This window comes from Bison bison, unplaced genomic scaffold (assembly GCF_000754665.1).
Source record: "Bison bison bison isolate TAMUID 2011002044 unplaced genomic scaffold, Bison_UMD1.0 scf7180017864259, whole genome shotgun sequence".
Classification (NCBI taxonomy): Eukaryota; Metazoa; Chordata; class Mammalia; order Artiodactyla; family Bovidae; genus Bison; species Bison bison.
Window position 1 is genome coordinate 4118939 of NW_011494831.1, and position 21591 is coordinate 4140529.

Genomic DNA, 21591 nt, shown 5'->3' on the forward strand with positions numbered 1-21591 from the left:
ACCATTTCACAGATAAGAAAACGAAGGCTCAAATAGATTAAATAGTTGATTAGAACCTAGGATTTCTTATTGGTCCTATGAGAGCACTACCTGTCCTAAATCAGACTTGAGAGGCTAGCAGCCTCCAACACGCACATTTGTAGGAATGGGTTCTGTGAATCATTACAAATACACAAATCTAAGACTTTTTAGTTGGTATTTAATCATTGAGTAAGCACTCCAAAAAGCAACAAGGCACATATATTTGGGGTGTTTTATGAACATTATTATTGATATTATTTACTTGTTATTTGGCTACACTGGGTCTGAGTTGCAGCACATAGGATCTAGTTCTCTGATCAGGGATTGAACCTGGGTCCCCTGAATTGGGAGCTCAGAGTCTTGGCCACTGGACCACCAACGAAGTCCCATGAGCATTATATTTTCATTTTCAAGCCAAATTCTAGAGAAATGGCCTGTGTCATGCTAAACAAGATTTTAAAATATTTGTGCATACATTGGCATCTGTGCAGAGAGTTTTGAGGTTCAATTCATTGCTCTATCTGGGACAATTTTCAAAAGCGCATTTAATTCCAACAATTGTTCCTTTCAGTATTACTAAGGTGTTAAACCATATATGAAGTACAGCTTTCAGTTCAGCAGAGAAACAGTTTTATTTCCTGATTTTTAAATCCAGGTCTGTGAGTTAAAATGCGTAACTATTTTTAACATGTTGGAGGGTTTTACACTGTGTATTTTCTATTGATAATACCTGATCCACCATTTCACTAGGAGAGGGACTGAAAAGAAAAAGTTTGTCTTCAATTCTGATTTGTCCTGAATCTGGAAATGATGCTTTTAAAGCAATTTCCTTTGTCTATCTTCATGTTTAATACCAAGAAATGGAAATGGGAGAAGAATCAAACATTTATTATCATAAAACTCTTATTAAAATGGTAAAGAATATATAATTATTTCCTAGCAATGAGTTCTACCACCACCACTGTTTACAGATACCACCAAACAATGGATGAAATTATGTTGTACAGTTTATAAGGCAATTTACACATAGGCTTTATCACTTCACCCTCATTGTTGCTGGAGGAGGTATTTTTATCCCTAGCTTATAGGAGAAAAAAACTGTTTATGACAAGCTAAGCAGCTTGCACAGAAGATTAATATAGGATAATGATTAATTCTTAACATGTTGATATATTTCCATTCCATCATTTTCTGCAAGTATTATTTTTTCATTATAAAATTGAGATCAAAGCATTTAAACAACTTTGCATCTATACTTTTCACCATTAGTTATTTCTCATGCCATTAAAAATTGGAAGAAAAAAAATTTTAATGGCTGCATACTATTCTGAGGTGAGTATGTATCTATTTAGTTTGCCATTTCCTTATAGTTGTGTATTGAAACAACTTCCCATTTCTTGCTATTATAAATAATGTTGATAGAAAACAAATTTACAGTTACCAAAAGGGAAAGGGTAGGGGGGAGGGTAAATTAGGAGCTTGGGATTAACGGATACATATTGCTATATATAAATACATAAACTACAGGTGCTATGGTATAGCACAGATAACTATAGTCAATGGCCTATAAAAACATACGGAAAAAGAATCTTAAAAAGAATTTGCATGTGCACATGTGTGTGCACGCGCGCGCGCGCACACACACACACATATACATAGGTCTTCCCAGGAAGCTCAGTGGTAAAGAAACCTCCTGCCAATGCAGGAGATGCAGCTTTGATCCTTTGGTTGAGAAGATCCCCTAGAGAAGGAAATGGCAACCCACTTTAGTATTCTTGCCTGGAAACTTCCATGGACAGAGAAGCCTGGAGGGCTGCAGACTATGGGGTCACAAAGAGTCAGATGCAACTGAACATGTGTACATACACGTATATGTATATATTGGAATCACTTTGCTGTACACTAGAAGGTAATACAACACTGTAAATTAACTATACTTCAAATAAATAAAGCTGAGATAAATATCTCTGGGCAAATATCCACTTAAAAAATTTTTGTTGTTGTTCAGTGTCTAAGTCGTGCCTAACTCTTTGCAACCTCATGGACTACAGCATGTCAGACTTCCCAGTCCTTCACTATCTCCAGGAGTCTGCTCAAATTCAGGTCCATTGTATCAATGATGCCATCCAACTATCTCATCCTCTGTCGCCCCCTTCTTCTCCTGCCCTCAATCTTTCCCAACATTAGGGACTTTTCCAAAAACAATTTTAGCCTATTTATTTATTTTTATTGAAGTATAGCTGATTTACAACATTATATAGTTGCATGTGTACAGCATAGTGATTTAGTATTTTTACATATTATACTGGGCTTCCCTGCTGGCTCAGAGGTTAAAGCATCTGCCTGCAATGCAGGAGACCTGGATTTGATCCCTGGGTCGGGAAGATCCCCTGGAGAAGGAAATGGCAACCCACTCTAGTATTCTTGCCCGGAGAATTCCATGGATGGAGGAGCCTGGTGGGCTAACAGTCCAAGGGGTCGCAAAGAGTCAGACACAACTGAGCGACTTCACTTTCACTTTCATACTTCATTAAGCTCAGTTCAGTCACTCAGTTGTGTCTGACTCTTTGCAAACCCATTGACTGCAGCACGCTAGGCTTCCCTGTCCATCACCAACTCCGAGAGCTTGCTCAAACTCATCGAGTTGGTGATGCCATCCAACCATTTCATCCTCTGTCATCCCCTTTTTCTCCTGCCTTCAATCTTTCCCAGCATCAGGGTTTTTTCCAGTGAATCAGTTCTTCGCATCAGGTGGCCAAAGTATCGGAGCTTCAGCTTCAGCATTAGCCCTTCCAGCAAGTATCCAGGACTGATTTCCTTTAGGATGGACTGGTTGGATCTCCTTGCAGTCCAAAGGACTCTCAAGAGTCTTCTCCAACACCACAGTTCAAAAGCATCAATTCTTCAGCGCTCAACTTTTTTTTTATGGCACTTAATACTTCATGAAAGGTTATTACAAGATAACTTTAAATAATCTTCTTTGAGTTACTGAAAAACTAAGTCAGGCCAGACTTACTTCCATTTTAAAACTCTATGTCCTTCCTTAAGTGTGAAACCTAAGTTTTCGTTTCATTTTTGTCTTTCCCTTAATTAAAGCACTGACATATTATTACCAAGACTGCTTGTTCAGATGACATCATCCTTGTAACCAATCTGCCTACTAAGAGAGTGGAGCAAGAAACCGGAATGGCCTGTTGGACCAAGAATCTGGAATTTGCTGGGTAAGCCTTTCACAACTCTATTTTCCCAGCTGTGAGTGGAATTTAAACTCCTTGGGGTTGGGATGTGCTGAAGGCACGCTGATGTCTAGTCTATGCCATAATCTGGAGCTATTGCTCTCCACCTTCCATGCTGCTCTGGAAGGAGGGTGGAAGAAAGGGAAAGGAGAAAAAAGGGAAAGGAAGTCTACTGGAATCAAACATGCTTCCATGAGGAGGGCCCGCATCTGCATCTACAACCCCTATCAAGGGGATAACAGCCAGCACATGCCGAGAAAAAGGAAGGCAAGCATCCAAACCAAAAACAGTCCTCACATCAAAAAGATATTAAAACCCACACAAGTTATGCAGGGATAGTCTCTCATATAAATAGCCCTCCAAGACTACAGAAGATAACTGTTTCTCCTACACTTATGGAGTAAGAGAAATATAAGCACAATGAAGAGGCAGAGGAACCACTCCCAGTTAATACATTACTGACCAGAGGATTTTTCCAAAAACTAATGCCTGTGGCCAGTGATTTGTTATGTAAGTGAACACTGAAACATCTCTGGTCAATAATGTTCGGGTAACAAAAGACATATTAGTATGTCTCCGGTCAATAAGTTTTTAAAGACCAGGAGAATTCCCCTGTAGGAACACACAATAAAACAGACTTCTTTAGTCTAATAGACACTGGGTTCAAAAAAGAAGTAATGAAAATACTGAAGGAATTAAGAAAAGCTATCCTTAAATTTCTTGAGGAATTAAGAAATGATGATGCTGTAAAAAGGACCTAGAAACTATACGGAGATGACAAGAACAATTAGATAATTAATTTTCTGAGACAAAAGCTGAGCTAAAGGCACTGAACAGCAGAATGAATAATGCAGAAGATCAAATAAGTGATCTGGAAGATAGAATAATGGAAATTACTCAATCAAAACAGCAGACAGAAAGCCAAATGAAAAAAAAAAATGAAAGCACTATAAGAGACCTATGGGATAACATAAAGTGGGATATTCTGCACATAATAGGAATTTAGAAGGAGAAGAAAGAGAAAGGGGGATTGAAAATATATTTGAAGAAATCATGGCTGAAAATGTCCCAAACCTAAAGAAGGAAACAGATGTCCAGATACAGAAAGCACAGAGGTCCCAAACAAGACAAACCCAAACAGACCTACACTAAAACATATTATATTAACAATGGCAAAAATTAAAGATAGAGGATTCTAAAGGCAGCAAGAGAGAAAAAAAGGTTAATTACAAGGGAACCCCCATAAGGCTATCAGCTGATTTCTCTACAGAAACACTGCAGGCCAGAAAGTGGAAAAATATATTCAAAGTCTTGAAAGGGAAAAATCTGCAACCTAGAATACTCTACCCAGCAAGATTATAATTTAGAATAGGAGGAGAAATAAAGAATTTCCCAGACAAGCAAAAACTAAAAGAATACAGCAATACTAAACCTGTCCTAAAAGAAATATTGGAAGGTCTTCTCTAACTAGAAAAGCAGAAGGATATAGGAAAGAGGAAATCACAATTGGAAAGTAAATCACTTAAATTAGCCAGTATTCAGATCAAAAAGGAAAAAAAACACCTATTTGTAGAAGCAATGATGAACACAAGTAATAGCAAAAAGATAAACATGAAGATGTAAAAAAGGGGATCAACATCATAAAATGTGTGGGAGGAGAGAAAGAGAAAACAGATTTTCTTTTTAGAACGTGTTTGAGCCTATATGACTATCAACCTAAAGCAAGCAGATAAAGGAAAGGGTTAATATACATGAAAAACAGGACAACCACAAATGAAAAATATAAAATAGATTCACAAAAACTAAAGAGAACAGAAGCATAAAAGGAAATCAAACCAGAAAAAGAAAAAAAAAGAAAGGAACAAAGAAGAAACAAAAAATCAACTGGAAAACAAGGTTTAAAAATGAGAATAAATACATATGCGTCAATAATTACCTTAAACGCCAATGAACTGAATGCTCCAATCAAAAGACATAGAATGGTAGACTGAATAAAAAAATAAGGGCCTACAAATGCTGCCTACAAGACACCCACCTTAGGACCAAGGACACACACAGATTTAAAGTGACAGGATGGAAAAAGATACTTCATGTAAACAGAAATGACAAGAAAGCAGGAGTTACAATACTAATATCAGACAAAATAGACTTTAAAGCAAAGACTATAAAGAAAGATATAGAAAGACTATATAACAGTAAAAGGATCAATACAAGAAGAGGATTTTACACTTATTAACATCAATGCACCTAATATAGGAGCACCCAAATATATAAAACAAATACTAACAGACACAAAGGGAGAAATTGATAAGAATACAATAATAGTAGACTTTAACACCCCACTCACATCAGTGGACAGATCTTCTAGACAGAAAATCAATAAAGCAAAGAGATTCTAAATGATACAGTAGAAGTTAGACTAAACATACTTTTAGGACATTATATCTCCTCCCAAACACAATACACATTCTTTTCAAGTGCACATGGAACATTCTCTAGGACTGACCACATACTAAGGCACAAAACTAACCACAAATAATTTAAGAGTACAGAAATTATTTCAAGCGTCTTCTCTGACCACAACAACATGAACTAGAAACCAACCAAGGGAAAATGAGAAAAAAACAATTACATAGAGACTAAACAACATGCTACTAAGAAAACAAGGTGTCAACAAAGAAATCAAAAAGGAAATTAAAAAATACCTTGAGACAAATGACAAAACACAGCTATACAAAATCGATGGGATGATGCAAAAGCAGTTCTTAGAGGGAAGTTCATAGCAATATAGGCTTTCTTCAAAAATTTCAAATAAACAACTTAATCTAACACTTTGAAAGAACCATACAAAGAAGAACAAACAAAACCTAAAGTCAGCAGAGGGAGGAAATAATAAACAATGGGGAGGAAAAAATAAAATAGAAATTAAAAAAAGAACAGAAAAAAATCAATAAATCAAAGAGGGTAAACAAAATTGACAAGTCTCTGGCCAGACTCACCAAGAATAAGAGAGAACCCAAATAAAATAAGAAATGAAAAAGGAGAAATCTCAACCAATACCACAGAAATACAAAAAACATAAGAGAACACTATGAACAATTATATGCCAACAAATTTGATAACCTAGAAGAAATGGACAATTTTATAGAAACATACAGCCCACCAAAACCCAATCAAGAAGAAACAGATAATTTAAATAGACCAAATAGACTCTAAAATAAACTTGCTACAAAAGTCCAAGACCAGACAGCTTCACAAGTGAGTTCTACCAAATAAAGAACTTACAGTGATTCTTCTCAAGCTCTTCCCAAAGACTGAAGACTAGAGAACACTCACAAAGACATTCTATGAAGCCAGAACACCCTGGTATTAAAACCAGACAAAGATATCACCAAAAAAGAAAATTACAGGCCAAGGTCTTTGATGAACATAGATGAAAAAATTCTCAACAAAATACTACCAAACTGAATCCAACAATACATAAAAGGTCATACACCATGACCAAGTAGGATTCATCCCAAGTTCACAAGAATGGTTCAACATACACAGATCAATCAATGTAATACATCACATTAATAAAAGTAAACAACCACATGATCATCTCAATATATGCAGAAAAAGCATTTGACAAATTGTTTTTTGCAAATTCAACATCAATTTATGATAAAAACTCTCACCAAAGTGGGTAAAGAGGGACTACACCTCAACATAATAAAAGCCGTTTATGATAAACTTACAACCAATATGATACTCAATGGTAACAAGCTAAGAATCTTTCCAATAAAATCTGGAACAAGACAAGTATGCCCACTTTCATGTCTATTCAACATAGTATTGGCAGTCCTAGCCATAGCAATCAGACAAGAAAAAGAAATAAAATGTATCCAAATTGGAAGAGAAGAGGTAACATTGTCACTATATGCAGATAACATGATATTATATATAGAAGGTCCTAAGGACTCTGCACAAAAACTACTGCTCTAATAAATGAATTCAGCAAAGTAGCAGGATAAAAGATTAGCATTCAGAAATTGAATGCATTTCTTTATACTAACAATGAAATATCAGAAAGGAAGTATGCATATATATACATATACACATACACACATATACACATACACACACCTAGGAATAAACCTGACTAAACAGGAGAAAGAATTATATGTTGAGAACTATAAAGCATTAATACAAGAAATTAAAGAGGATTCAAAGAAATGGAAAGATAGTATCACACTCTTACAAGAATTAGCATTGTTAAAATGGCCATACTACCCAAAGCAATCTACAGATTTAATACAATCCATATCAAATTACTCATGAGATTTTTCATAGAACTAGAACAAATAATCCCCAAATGTATTTGTTGTTCTTGTTGTTTAGTTGCAAAGTTGTGTCTCACTCTTTTGTGACCCCAAGGACTACAGCCCACCAGGCTCCCCTGCCCACGGGATTTCCCAGGCAAGAATACTAGAGTGGGTTGCCATTTCTTTCTCCAGGAGATCTTTCTGACCCAAGGACTGAACTTGTGTCTCCTGCTTGGCAGGCAGATTCTCTACCACTGAGTCACCTGGGAAGCCCCCCATGGCACCACAAAAGACCCAGAATTGCCAAAGCAATCCTGAGGGAACTCTCCCATATTTTAGACAATACTACAAAGCTACAGTAATCAAAACACTGTGGTTTGGTACAAAAACAGCCATATGGATCAATGGGACAGAACAGAGAGCACAAAAATAAACCCACACACCTATAGGCAATTAATCTTTGACAAAAGAGGTAAGAATATAAAATGGGAAAAAGTCTCTTCGGGAAGTGGTGCTGGGAAAGTTGGACAGATGCATGTAAATCAATGAAGCTGATTTACAACATGCACAAAAATAAACTAAAAGTGGCTTAAAGATCTAAACATAAGACATGATATCATAAAACTCCTAGAAGTGAGTATAGGCAAAACAGTTTCTGACATAATTCAGACCAATGTTTTCTTAGGCAATAGAAATAAAAACAAAAACAAGTGGGACCTAATCAAACTTATGAGATTTTCAGAGCAAAGGAAACCATAAAAAACAAAAACAAACAAATGAACAAAAAATATGGAAAGACAACCTATGGAATGGGAAAAAATATTTGCAAATACTGTGACTGACAAGGGCTTAATCTCCAAAATATACTAACAGCTCATACAACTCAACAACAACAAAATACCCAACCCAATTAAAAAATAGACATTTCTCCTAAGAAAACAAACAAATGGCCACTGGGCACATGAAAATATGCTCAACATAACTAACTCTTAGAGAAAAGGAAATTAAAACCACAATGAGGTACCACCTCACACCAGTCAAATGTCCATCATTAAAAATAAATGCAGTCTACAAATAAATGCTGGAGGGAATATAAATACTATTAGTCGGATAGCTGTGAAAAGAAGAGAAGCAAAAGGCAAAGGAGAAAAGGAAAGATATACCTATTTGAATGTAGAGTTCCAAAGAATAGCAAGGAGAGATAAGAAAGCCTTCCTCACTGATCAATGCAAAGAAATAGAGGAAAACAATAGAATAAGAAAGACTAGAGATCTCTTCAAGAAAATTAGAGATACCAAGGGAACATTTCCTGCAAAGATGGGCACAATAAAGGACAGAAATGGTATGGACACAACAGAAGCAGAAGATATTAAGAAGAGGTGGCAAGAATACACAGAAGAACTGTACAAAAAAGATCTTTATGACCCAGATAACCATGATGGTGTGATCCCTCACCTAGAGCCAGACATCCTGGAAAGTGAAGTCAAGTGGGCCTTAGAAAGCATCACTATGAACAAAGCTAGTGGAGGTGATGAAATTCCGGTTGAGCTATTTCAAATCCTGAAAGATGATGCTGTGAAAGTGCTGCACTCAGTATGTCAGCAAATTTGGAAAACTCAGCAGTGGCTACAGGACTGGAAAAGGTCAGTTTGCATTCCAATCCCAAAGAAAGGCAATGCCAAAGAATGCTCAAACTACTGCACAATTGCACTCATCTCACAAGCTAGTAAAGTAATGCTCAAAATAAGCCAGGCTTCAGCAATACGTGAACCGTGAATTTCCAGATGTTCAAACTGGTTTTAGAAAAGGCAGTGGAACCAGAGATCAAATTTCCAACATCTGTTGGATCATCAAAAAAGCAAGACAGTTCCAGAAACACATCTATTTCTGCTTTATTGACTATGCCAAAGCCTTTGACTGTGTGGATCACAATAAACTGTGGAAAATTCTGAAAGAGATGGGAATACCAGACCATCTGACCTGCCTCTTGAGAAATTTGCATGCAGATCAGGAAGCAACAGTTAGAACTGGACATGGAACAACAGACTGGTTCCAAATAGGAAAAGGAGTACGTCAAGGCTGTATATTGTCACCCTGCTTATTTAACTTACGTGCAGAGTACATCATGAGAAACACGGGGCTGGAAGAAGCACAAGCTGGAACCAAGATAGCACAGAGCCTCTTGACGAAAGTGAAAGAGGAGAGTGAAAAAGTTGGCTTAAAGCTCAACATTCAGAAAACTAAGATCATGGCATCTGGTCCCATCACTTCATGGCAAATAGATGGGGAAACAGCAGCTGACTTTATTTTTCTGGGCTCCAAAATCACTGCAGATGGTGATTGCACCCATGAAATTAAAAGATGTTTACTCCTTGGAAGGAAGGTTATAACCAACCTAGACAGCATATTAAAAAGCAGAGACATTACTTTGCCAACAAAGGTCCATCTAGTCAAAGCTACGGTTTTTCTAGTAGTCATGTATGAAAGTTAGAGTTGGGATATATAGAAAGCTGAGCATCAGAGTTTTTCTGCTTTTGAACTGTGGTGTTGGAGAAGACTCTTGAGGGTCCCTTGGACTGCAAAGAGATCCAACCAGTCAATCCTAAAGGAAATCAGTCCTGAATATTCATTGGAAGGACTGATGTTGAAGATGAAAATCCAATACTTTGGCCACCTGATGTGAACAGCTGACTCGTTTGAAAAGACCCTGAGGCTGGGAAAGATTGAGGGCAGGAGGAGAAGGGGACAACAGAGGATGAGATGGTTGGATGGCATCACCGACTCAATGCACATGAGTTTGGGTAAACTCCGGGAGTTGGTGATGGACAGGGAGGCCTGGCGTGCTACGGTTCATGGGGTCACAGAGTCGGACACGACTGAGCGACTGAACTGAAACTGAAGTTCATATAGCCACTTTGGAAAACAGTATGAAGGTTTTTCAGAAAACTAAAAATAGAATTATCATATGATCCAGCAGTTCCACTCCTGGGCATATACCTGGACAAAATTATAATTCAAAAAGATACACACACCCCTCTGCTCATAGCAGCACTATTCATAATAGCCAAGATACGTTAACAACCTAAATGTCCATCGATAGATGAATGGAGGACAGGATGTGGTATGTATATAGAATGGAATACTACTCAGCCATAAAAAATGAAATCATGCCATCTGCAGCAACATGGATGCAACTAGAGATGATCATACTAAGTCAAAGAAAGAAAACTACCATATGATATCATATGTGGAATCTAAAATGCAGCACAAATGAATCTATGTACAAAACAGAAACAGACTCACAGACATAGAGAAGAGACTTGTGGTTGCCAAGGGGGAAGGGGTTGCAGAAGGAATGGAGTGGGAGGTTGGGGTTAGCAGATGTAAGCAGCTGCTGCTGCTAAGTCACTTCAGTCGTGTCCGACTCTGTGCAACCCCAGAGATGGCAGCCCACCAGGCTCGCCCGTCCCTGGGATTCTCCAGGCAAGAACACTGGAGTGGGTTGCCATTTCCTTCTCCAATACATGAAAGTAAAAAGTGAAAGTGAAGTCGCTCAGTCGTGTCCGACTCTTAGCGACCCCATGGACTGCAGCCTACCAGGCTCCTCCATCCATGGGATTTTCCAGGCAAGAGTACTGGAGTGGGGAGCCACTGCCTTCTCCGAGATGTAAGCTATTACATATGAAATGGATAAACAACAAGGTCCTACTGTATAGCACAGAGAACTATATTCAGTATCCTATGATAAACCATAACGGAAAGGAATATAAAAAGAATGTGTGTGTTATAACTGAATCACTTTGCTCTACAGCAGAAATTAACACAACACTGTAAACAAATTCTACTTCAATTAAAAAAATGGGAAAAAATTAAAAACAATGTTCCAAGCTGTACAATAGAATATGATGCAGACATAAGCTATTTTTGAAGATGACTTAATAACACAAGAAACAGTTCATTATATCATCTTAAGTGAAAAAGGCTGTTTATTGAATTGTATTTACTGCATAATCCCTAGTTTTGTAATCATGACTTCTATGTCTTCATCTATGTCATCTGTTAAAAATGTGAACAGACAGAGTTTGGAGCACAGGCCATGGAAAGTCCGCCAGTGAGCCTCTCTCCTCAGGCTTGATGGTTCCAGTGTCATAGATTTCACCAACTGAACATTCCTCTAGCAATAGTTCCCAAACATTTCTTGGGAGAGGCTGCCTAAAAATCACCATGAGAGGTAGTTTATAATAACAAAAACAGAGTTTTCAGTCTGATCCACAGAGGTTCCACTTCACAAGGTCTGGGATGAGCCCCTGGAATCTGTTTCAGAAGGTCTCCTGGTGACTCTGACCCCCGGACAGATTCAGGAACCACAGCTTTCTATTTCAGAATTCTCCAAGGTTTTGAAAGGTGTTTTGAATGTCTTTTAGAAGTAAGCATCTAGATGTCACTTCCAATCCTCAGGGACTGCTGCCCTTTGTTAGGTAGATGATGTAATTAGTGGACAAGAAGCCAACAGACAGCATCGCCCCAAGCAGGGACTGCTGCCACCAATGCACACTCAACCTGTCCTGCACCACCCCCATCCCTCAAAACACTTGCTCCAAGTCCTGCCTCTTCCTGGGCTTCTGAACCACCAGCTGCTCCCCCTCCACACACCCCTTCTATCAACTTCTAACTCTGCAGGATCATGATCATCAACCAAACCTCCGGAATGCCTGTGACCAGGGCATGGTTCCTCGCCCTCAGTGCCCAGTTGCTGAGAATTTTCTATATTTGGTGCTTCACCGCCCACTCATTCTTCAGCCCACTGTCACCTGGCTTCCATCAGCACCACTTACTGACTCTTGCCAAGGTCACCCTGGCTTCTGATGGCTAATCCACTGGTTCTGTTTCCCCGAGGCAGCTGATGCTGCTGACCACCCCCTCTCTTTCCCTGGCTTTTGTGGGGACCGTCTGCTGTTTCACCTGTCTAGCATCCATTTCCCCTTTTTGATAGCTGTACTCTGAGGAGCCACCTCTTCCCACCATCAGGCCATGAGGCTTAGGGGCTGACCACCCCACTCCAGACAGGGATACTCATTTCCCTCAGCTTGAGGGACTGGCTCAAGGATGGGCAGATGGCCAAAGTCGAGCCAATGAAACCCAAACTTGAGACTTGTAGCTCAAACTATGGGGAGAGGGGTTCTCTTCTTTCCCACTGGGGTTGCTAAGCTGGCAGAACTTGAGTCTGGAATTGGAGAGGCTCTGCCCCCGCCCATGAGCAAGTGCCTGAGAAGGAAGCCAATGTGAGGAGACAGCAGAGCTGAGAGACCAAGTCCTGATGGCACCACATGGGGTCCCAGGCTGGGTCTGAAGCCAGCACACTCTGGTCCAATCAGTTTCATGAGAAAAAGTGTATCTTTTTACTTCAGGCTTTTTAAGTTGAGTTGCTGTCACTTGCAACCAAGAGAGTCCTAAGATGACTCGGAACCACCATCCTTCCCTGGCATCACCTCCACCTCCGTGGTGATATTTTCCCCAGCGCCTCCACAAGGTCCTCTTCCTCTCATTCCAGACCCACATGTCCGACCCCTCTTGGACTCTACACCTGGGTGTCCACTTATGCACAGGCTTAAACCTAAACTCATAAGTATGCCTCCATTCTTCCTCACCTCAGTGGACAGCTCACCCACCCACCTGGTTAACCAAACTTGGGCCTCACCACGGATACTTTCTCACTTTCACTTCCCTATCCCCTTGGGGCTGTGAATTTTTGCTCATTCCGCTGGGTTCAGCTTCCAAGTTGTATCCCCAGATGCCTTTTCCAATCTCCAAACCTGCATGAAGGGTCCCTCCTATGCTCCCACCCCACCCTGTGCTTTGTCACAGCTCTTGTCACCCAGAGCCCTGAGGGCTTGATTCTTTTCCATAGTCTGGGATAGCTGGGCCCATCCCTGACATCAATACTATTTGAGGAAAGGAATACTAGGCTGTGTAGGTATGAGCTTACATTGTATACTGTAAATACAGTCTATACAGTGAAAATTAAATATTTCAGTATTTCAGAACGATCTGCAAAATGCATGGTATTTGGCACACAGACTATGGTTTTTGGGGTCTAGCACTTGAATAAGGGTAAGAACCACCCAACTGGGCCCCCAGTGTTTCCCTAAAGGATTTTTTCTTTTTTAATGGGTGAACCAGCCTGCCTTCTACTGAGTACCTTTATTTCTCTTTAATAGCTGAATCTAGAGCTTATCCAGAGAAAGCAATGGCACCCCACTCCAGTACTCTTGCCTGGAAAATCCCATGGATGGAGGAGCCTGGTAGGCTGCAGTCCATGGGGTCGCTGAGGGTCAGGCACAACTGAGCGACTTCATCTTCACTTTTCACTTTCATGTACTGGAGAAGGAAATGGCAATCCACTCCAGTCTTCTTGCCTGGAGAATCCCAGGGACTGGGGACCCTGGTGGGCTGCCATCTATGGGGTCGCACAGAGTTGGACACGACTGAAGTGACTTAGCAGCAGCAGCAGAGCTTATCAGAGGAATAGAGTAGAGCTTTGTCCTTAAAATCTATTTCTTCCCTTTTTTGAAAACCGAACATTTGCCTGCTTCCAACTTTCTGATACTTTTCATATTCTTCATTATTTCTTACAAATCACAGAACACAGTTTTCTTTGAGCACAACTGCAAGCTCTTCCTAGGAGAAGGCAATGGCAGCCCACTCCAGTACTCTTGCCTGGAAAATCCCATGGGTGGAGGAGCCTGGTAGGCTGCAGTCCATGGGGTTGCTAAGAGTCAGACATGACTGAGCGACTTCACTTTCACTTTTTACTTTCATGCATTGGAGAAGGAAATGGCAACCTACTCCATTGTTCTTGCTTGGTGAATCCCAGGGACAGGGCAGCCTAGTGGGCTGCCGTCTATGGGGTCTCACAGAGTCCGACACGACTGAAGTGACTTAGCAGTAGCAGCAGCAAGCTCTTCCTACAAGGACCTCCCATCCATCTATCCACCTGGGTATTTCCTGGGTCTTGCCTGTGGCAGGCCCTAGAGAGCTCCTCATTGTCTGGTTTGAGTCCCTCTCAAACACGCCTGGGCTCCCTTCTACCATCTCTGGAGCACTTTCTTTGAGAGAAAAGGAGGAAGCAAAATAATAGCTGAGTAGTTCTGCTTTTTGTTAACATTCCAAGAAGAGTTCCAGGCTTCACCCTATCACTTCCTGATTCTTTTTCTTGTTCTGATCATACCTAAAAAGGCTTTTTTTAAATTGTCTGAGGCATTTTTTTTTTAATTGTCTGAGGGGACATATTGTCTCAGCCCCCTCACTTCAGCTTCTTAATGCTTCGTATTATCCACCAACCTTGTTTTCATCCTTGTCCATGGAACCCCTGCCTGCCTTTTCCCTATTAATGCTATATTTAATATTTAAAGTTTTAAAACATAACTGCTTTATCAAGCATTTTATAGGAGAACATCACACTGTGATTTTATTAACCTGAGCATTATGAATGTTTATATACTGACAAGGATATACAAAGAAAAAAACAAATAGGGATTGCACGGTGGCTATCTGTACACTGCTTTTTCTCAGGTCTACTCCTTAGTTCCTTTTGTCCTTGGTTTTCTTTTAGCTTATTTCCACTTTTTTTGTGTTTTCTTTCTGGCATCCATTTTCATTTTAAATTATTGCACAGATGCAGAAATTACTTGATGGGCACTAACTGTAGAATTTATGGAAATTAAATCATACGATGCTTAATACTGAAAGACTGAATTGGTTCATAATATTATTGAGATATAATTTATATACCATAAAATTTGCCCTTTTAAAGGGCACAATTCTGTGGTTTTTAGTATTCTCGCAAAGTTGTACAACTAACTACCTCTATCTAACTTCAGAACATTTTTATCACTCAAAAGGGAAACCCTATGCCCATCAGAAGTCACTTTCCATTCTTGCAATGTGGGTATCCAACTGTCCCACCATCATTTGTTGAAAGGTATATTTCCCCCACTGAATTTCAGTCTTAAAACCCTTGTAGAAACAAATTTGTCAAACACGTATTGGGTTATTTCTGAATTTTCAATTCTATTCAGTTGACCTATGTGTCTCTCCGTATGCTAGTGTCATACCTTCCTGTTTACTGTAGCTTTGTGGTGAGTTTTCAAATCAGAAGTATGAGAAATTGAATATTGTTGTTCTTTCCCCCAAGATTGTTTTGGCTATTCTGGACCCCTCACAATTCCATGTGAATTTTTAGGATCAGCTTGTCAATTTCTACAAAGAAGGCAGTTGGGATTTTGCTAGGGATTGCAAATGACTCTAAAGATCACTTGGAGTATTACTGCCATTCTGAAAATATTGTCGGGACTCCCCTAGTGGTCCCGTGGTTAAGAATCTGCCTGCCAACGCAGGGGACACAGGTTTGATTTCTGGCGCTGGAAGATTCCACATGCTGTGGGGCCACTAAGCCCATATACACCACAAATACTGAAGCTCGTGAGCTCTAGAGCCCATGCTTCCAGACGAGAGGCCACTGCAGTGAGAAGCCCGCAAACCACAACTAGAGAAAGCCCTTGCACAATATCAAAGACCCAGCACAGCCAATAAATAAATAAGTAAAAAATAAAAAACATTGTCATTCAACCCATGAACATGGAATGTCTTTCCTTTTTTTTAAGGTTTTCTTTAGTTTCTTTCAACAAAGTTTTACAGTTTTGCATTACTTCTGTTAAATTTATTCCTAAAGTATTTTAAGTACTATTATAAATGGAATTGTTTTCTTAATTTCATTTTCAGATTGTTCATTGCTAGTGGAAAGAAATATAACTGATCCTGTATATTAATCTTGTATCCTGACAACTTACTGAACTTGTTTGAAGAGTTCTTGAAGGGTTTTTCTAATCCTTAGGATTTTTCTATATACAAGATCATGTTCTCTGTGAATAGAGATGTTTTTACTTCTTTCCAATCTACATGCCTTCCATCCCTTTTTCTTGCCTTATTCTCAACCCTTTAAAAACCTATACTTCCTTCTTTTTTCCTCATTAGAATAAATTTTTTTGAGAGAACAGGACAAGAGTGTAGGAAGAAGAGAGAAGGTGGAGCTCTTAAAAATCAGAAGTTGAAATTGTGTGGCTTGAACTGATTTTTGGTGAACCTCACATCCTCTCAGGGGAAATGTCTTCCCTCACAGCATCTGGGCCCAGGGATTTTCTGGGGGAATCTCTGAAATCTATTTTCTTCAGGTTTTGGACACAGGTCTGGCTGAGGCCAATATTCAGCTTTCATTGGCTGTTAAAGAGTCTACCACGACTTGGCCACTTTTCCCATGCCCATCTCTTCTCCTTCTCTGGCCAATTCTTTCTTGCTGCCCAGAGGCAGAGCAGCACCAGTTCCTCCCATTGCATCCTCAGTCTTCTGAGAAATAAAACTGTCAATGAGGCAATAGACTGTTCTGCTTCTACCCCAAAAGGACTTTGACAAACATCTCCTGAAGTTCTGGGCCAGCTTTGTGACCCATGTGAGGAGAGTCCATTGAAACTCTATCTATCCTCTTCCTTGCATCTGGGCCCCTCATGGTCATCTTCCATAGTGAGCATAGCTTCTTGACACTCAGACTCTCCATCCACTCTATTTAGGAGGGTTTTTGTTTTTTTTTGGCCACTCCGCATGGCATGCAGGATCTTAGTTCCCTCACCAGAGATGGAACCCGCAATCCCTGCAGTGGAAGCGCACAGTCTTAACCACTGGACCACTACGGAAGTCCCTAGGAGACCTTTTAATTAGAACACAGGACACACTTAAAACGCCACACTCTTGGTGAAAGTCCTGGCTCACCATGTTTCAATGGGGCTCTCAATTCTTCCCGGTTATGCGACCAAAGGAAGGAAGAGTAACGTTTCGTCAAAGGTGGAATGAATATCAAAGGCTTGGCTGAGTGACTTCACAAGGAGAGAAGTTTCCCTCTATATTAGTGCAGGCTCTGTGTAACCAGTGACCTCTGGGGATGTGCAAGAAGCCAGGTGGATAAGAATCTCTGACTATGCAGACAGGTGCATCCTATAGCCAATTATGAGCTTCCAGTGCTTATGGGCTAGAAACAAAACACCCAGGCACTGACCAGCCTCAGAGAAAAGACAGCCACAGAAGCAGGCAGGTTCCAGGATGGTCAGCACCTGGGTCAACACTTTTGGCCCCCAGTACCAGGTAGGACTCTAGAGGGCAGCTGCCCTTTTGTTTGGGTATTTCCTTCCAGAAGCTGAATCTTTTCCTCCTAGCCCCACTCTGAAATCAAACTCAGGTCTCCAGTGCCTCACCAACCTTCTGGTATACCCCGAGTTTCTTCCGCCCTCACAGGTCCACTTTTGTGTCTGATGCCTAACAATCAAGTCACTTAGGCCAGGGAAGGTCTCAAGAGCAAGTGACTTCCTGATAGGGTTACTCCTTTCTCACTGTAGTGTTGCACATGGGGGCTCCAGGGCCTCCTGAGAAGTGGTTCATTTGGATGGAGTCATTGTTTAGTTGCTAAGTTGTGTCTGACTCTGCGACCCTATGGACTATAACTTACCAGGCTCCTCTGTCCATGGGATTTCCCAGGTAAGAATACTGGAGTGACCCAGGGATCGAACCCGTGTCTTCGGCTTGGCAGGGGATTTCTTTACCACTGAGCCACCGGGAAGTCCTTGGATAGAGTCACCAAATTCCCAATCCTTCTTCAAACTATGCTTAGCTATGCCACAAAGTTCCCCCAAATGATGAGACAGAAAAACAGTAAGCTGAAAAAAAGATGGATACATGTTTCCGTGGGTTTGTTCTCCTGCCTTAGATTTGCTTATTATCCAGGCTGTGGGAGCAGAGAGAGGACCAAATAATATCCAGGTTGACACAGTATTAACAGGGGCTCCCTAATCACACAATCTAATGGCAAGGACAGATGGGAGGAACTACTCAGGGTGCTCTGAATAGGCCATCACCAATGCTGAGACTATTTTAATTATAACAATGCTTACCTTCTTATCCTTTATCTGTATATTTCAAAAGGTCTACCTCCTACTCTTGTGCTACATAATGCTTCATAGGCCTATATACTTAAATTGGTTAGTATTACTGAGCCCTGAAGTGTATTTTACAACATCTTTCAAGGTATCAGTTTATGTAATATTTCTAGGTTCATTTTGAGTGTCTTAGGTGACATATTTAATACTATTTTCAGCTTACTAATAAACACCAAATAAAGCAATTTAAAAGTATTTTCTTTCATCTTCCTTTACATTCAACTTACTTTTGAGAACTATATTTCAATATAGTCTATTTGCTTTGCTGAATTAATTCATTGTGTAGCTGCAGCTTTGGATGGAACCTATTTTCTGTAGTAACAACTATATTTTTAGGAACTGTAGGTCACTGGAACCCAGAAAAAGAGGCCTCTACTTAATAGAAATGGCATGTATCCAAATATAGATGCAGAACACCTGTTGATCATCAATGATGAAGAAACTTACAATTTCCAAAACCTTGGCCCAAAACCTAAAATGATCACTTTGTTTCAATGGACACACAGTTTAACCCAGGAAAACAAGTCTCCTAACCAAAGAGAGTCTTAATATGCCAGCTGCTTTAAAAGTAAAATAGCCTCTTAAAAAAGCAATCTGTTACAAAATGCAAATTATTTCCCATTAAAAATCACTTCCGAGGGACCTATATGATTTGAATGTCAAGGCATCCACAGTAATTGTTTGCTTTTGGAGACATGGCAAGCATGACAAATATTTTCAGTTGTCAAGGGTGACGGAGAAGGGAATGACCCACCTAAGAAATGGAAACTAACCAGTAGTAATATGACACTCCCCCTGAGCTCCACTGGGCGCTGGCTGGTTCGGCGGCTACACACAGCTAACTTCCTATGGCAGGATAAAGAGAGGCTGTGCACGAGCTGAATGAAGGCGACCTCTCTACTCGGTCCCCCTGAACACAGTGTTGGGGGCGGGATGCAGGGCCGCAATGGAAGGGGGCGTGGGCAATACCCTCTACTGTTGCCATTCTTTCATTCAGTAAGTAGTTATACGCCGGGCACTGTGCTGGGACTTAACTTCCCAACTTGACTCAATGATCCATTCTGATACCCCACACCTTTGTCCCCATTTCCAGCCCTTGGTCTCACTCGCTCGTCAAGAAGGTGCTTATTATAGCCTTGCTTTTCCTCCCATCCCGGGGCTCCCAGGCTAGGGTAACAAGATAAATAAAGCCAGTCAGAGGAGTGCCTTTCCAAACGCAAGGAGCAGGGCTCGTAGTACGCAGAGACGGGGGAGGTTCTGAGGACCCTCTCGGCCGCGTAGGGAGAGCCTGCCCTCACTTCGGCGGCCGGTCCCGGGGTAGGGCTTCAGACACCCGGGCACCGCGCTCACACGGGGAACCTGAGGCCGCGCCGAGCTGGAGAAAGCGGCAGAGAGGGGATTCCTCGAAGGAGAAGGGGGCGCTGCAGGAAGCTGGCGGGAGGCTGGTGACAACAGGCGCGCACGTGGGGAGGACGACGGCCTCCACCTAGGTGACGGGGACAGGTGTGCAGGCAGGAGGGCGGAGGGGGCGGGGAGGGTTACCTGATGAAGGTGGTCTTGCCGGTGCTGTACTGGCCCACCAGCAGGATCATGGGCTTGTTCTCAAAGTCGGCGTCCTCCAGCGCCGGCGAGTGGAACTCGTGGAAACGATACGCCTCCTCCAGCGGCAGCACCTTGCGCTGGTAGAGTGAGCGCAGGCCACCCGTCACGGTCTGCACCGGGTCCGCGCCCGTACCTCCGCGCCCGCCCGCCTGCCGCCCTAACCAGCTGAACATCCTGCCGCCTGCCCGCTCGTCTGTGCCCCGCGCTCGCCCTCTCAGTGCCGGTCCCGAGCTCCGACCCCACTCCGGGCTCGACCCTCCCCAGCTGGAACTGAGCAGCCCCAACAGCCCTCGCCGCCGCCCGAGCTGGCCCCGCCTCGCGCCATCTCAGCCAGTCTCCGGTCGCTACGTCACGGGAGGGTGTTCATTATTCAGAAGGATCTCTCAAGTCCTTTCTCATTGGACCGCTGCCGGCGCGAGTGGAGGCGCCAGCCAATGGAGACGAGTGTCTTAATGAATTGTTGATGACGGAGTCTTTCTGGAGGACTGGGCGAGGAAGAGGGTGTTTCTCTAACTTGCCAGCGCAGACCGGCGAACCGAGGGGCCGGGTGTGGTTGGCTGCCCGCGCCCCACCTCTAGCCAGGTGGCGTAGATTTCTGGGCAAATCTGAGCTGGCAAAGAAACATACTCACACAAGCCGGCAAAGAAAGACACACACGCGCGCGCGCGCGCGCGCCTCTGGAGGCTGCTTAGTCTCCTGGGATGTTTTTCATCCCAGCCCTACGATGCTGGGGACAAAAGTTAAAAAAGTTAACAGGAGACTTCGTTCTACCTACTGGCAGCTTATTATTACTCTGACTTTATCTGTGAGGAAACCCTGACTCAAAGACGTAATTGACAAAATTTGAAGTTGGGATAGTAGACTTCAATATACTTGGGTAAATGTTTCTCCACGCTGCCTCCACAAACTTCTGGATCGAGTGAAGGCTTTTTGCCCTTAATTTTCTTTGTGTGATTTTCTGTAAATTTGAAGGTTTAGTTATCCTCATTATTACAACCTCACTGCCACATATTGACATAAAAAGAGTTACTGTTAGCCTGTAGCAGTCTCTCAGGTGATAAGGATACATTGGTGGAGAAGACTCTAGAGTGTCCCTTGGACTGCAAGATCAAACCAGTCAATCGTAAAGGAAATCAGTCCTGAATATTCATTGGAAGGACTGATGCTGAAGCTCCAATACTTTGGCCACCTGATGTGAAGAACTGTCTCATTGGAAAACAGCCTGATGCTGGGAAAGATTTAAGGCAGGAGGAGAAGGGGACGACAGAGGATGAGATGGTTGGATGGCATCACCGACTCAGCGGACATGAGTTTGAGCAAGCTCGAGGAGCTGGATGGACAGGGAAGCCTGGCGTGCTGCAGTCCATAGGGTTGCAGAGTCGGACACGA

General features: G+C 41.7%; 1 protein-coding gene across 1 annotated transcript in view; it reads right to left on the minus strand.

Annotated features, from left to right (window-relative positions):
• The window catches only part of EHD4 (EH-domain containing 4), an 88064-nt gene extending 67554 nt beyond the window's left edge, over positions 1-20510 (minus strand). Inside the window, exon 1 of the mRNA XM_010848007.1 lies at positions 20143-20510. Within this exon, the coding sequence (XP_010846309.1) occupies positions 20143-20375 (233 nt within the window). The 5' untranslated portion in view covers positions 20376-20510. The remainder of the gene's footprint in view (positions 1-20142) is intronic.
• Positions 20511-21591: the final 1081 nt, after the last annotated feature.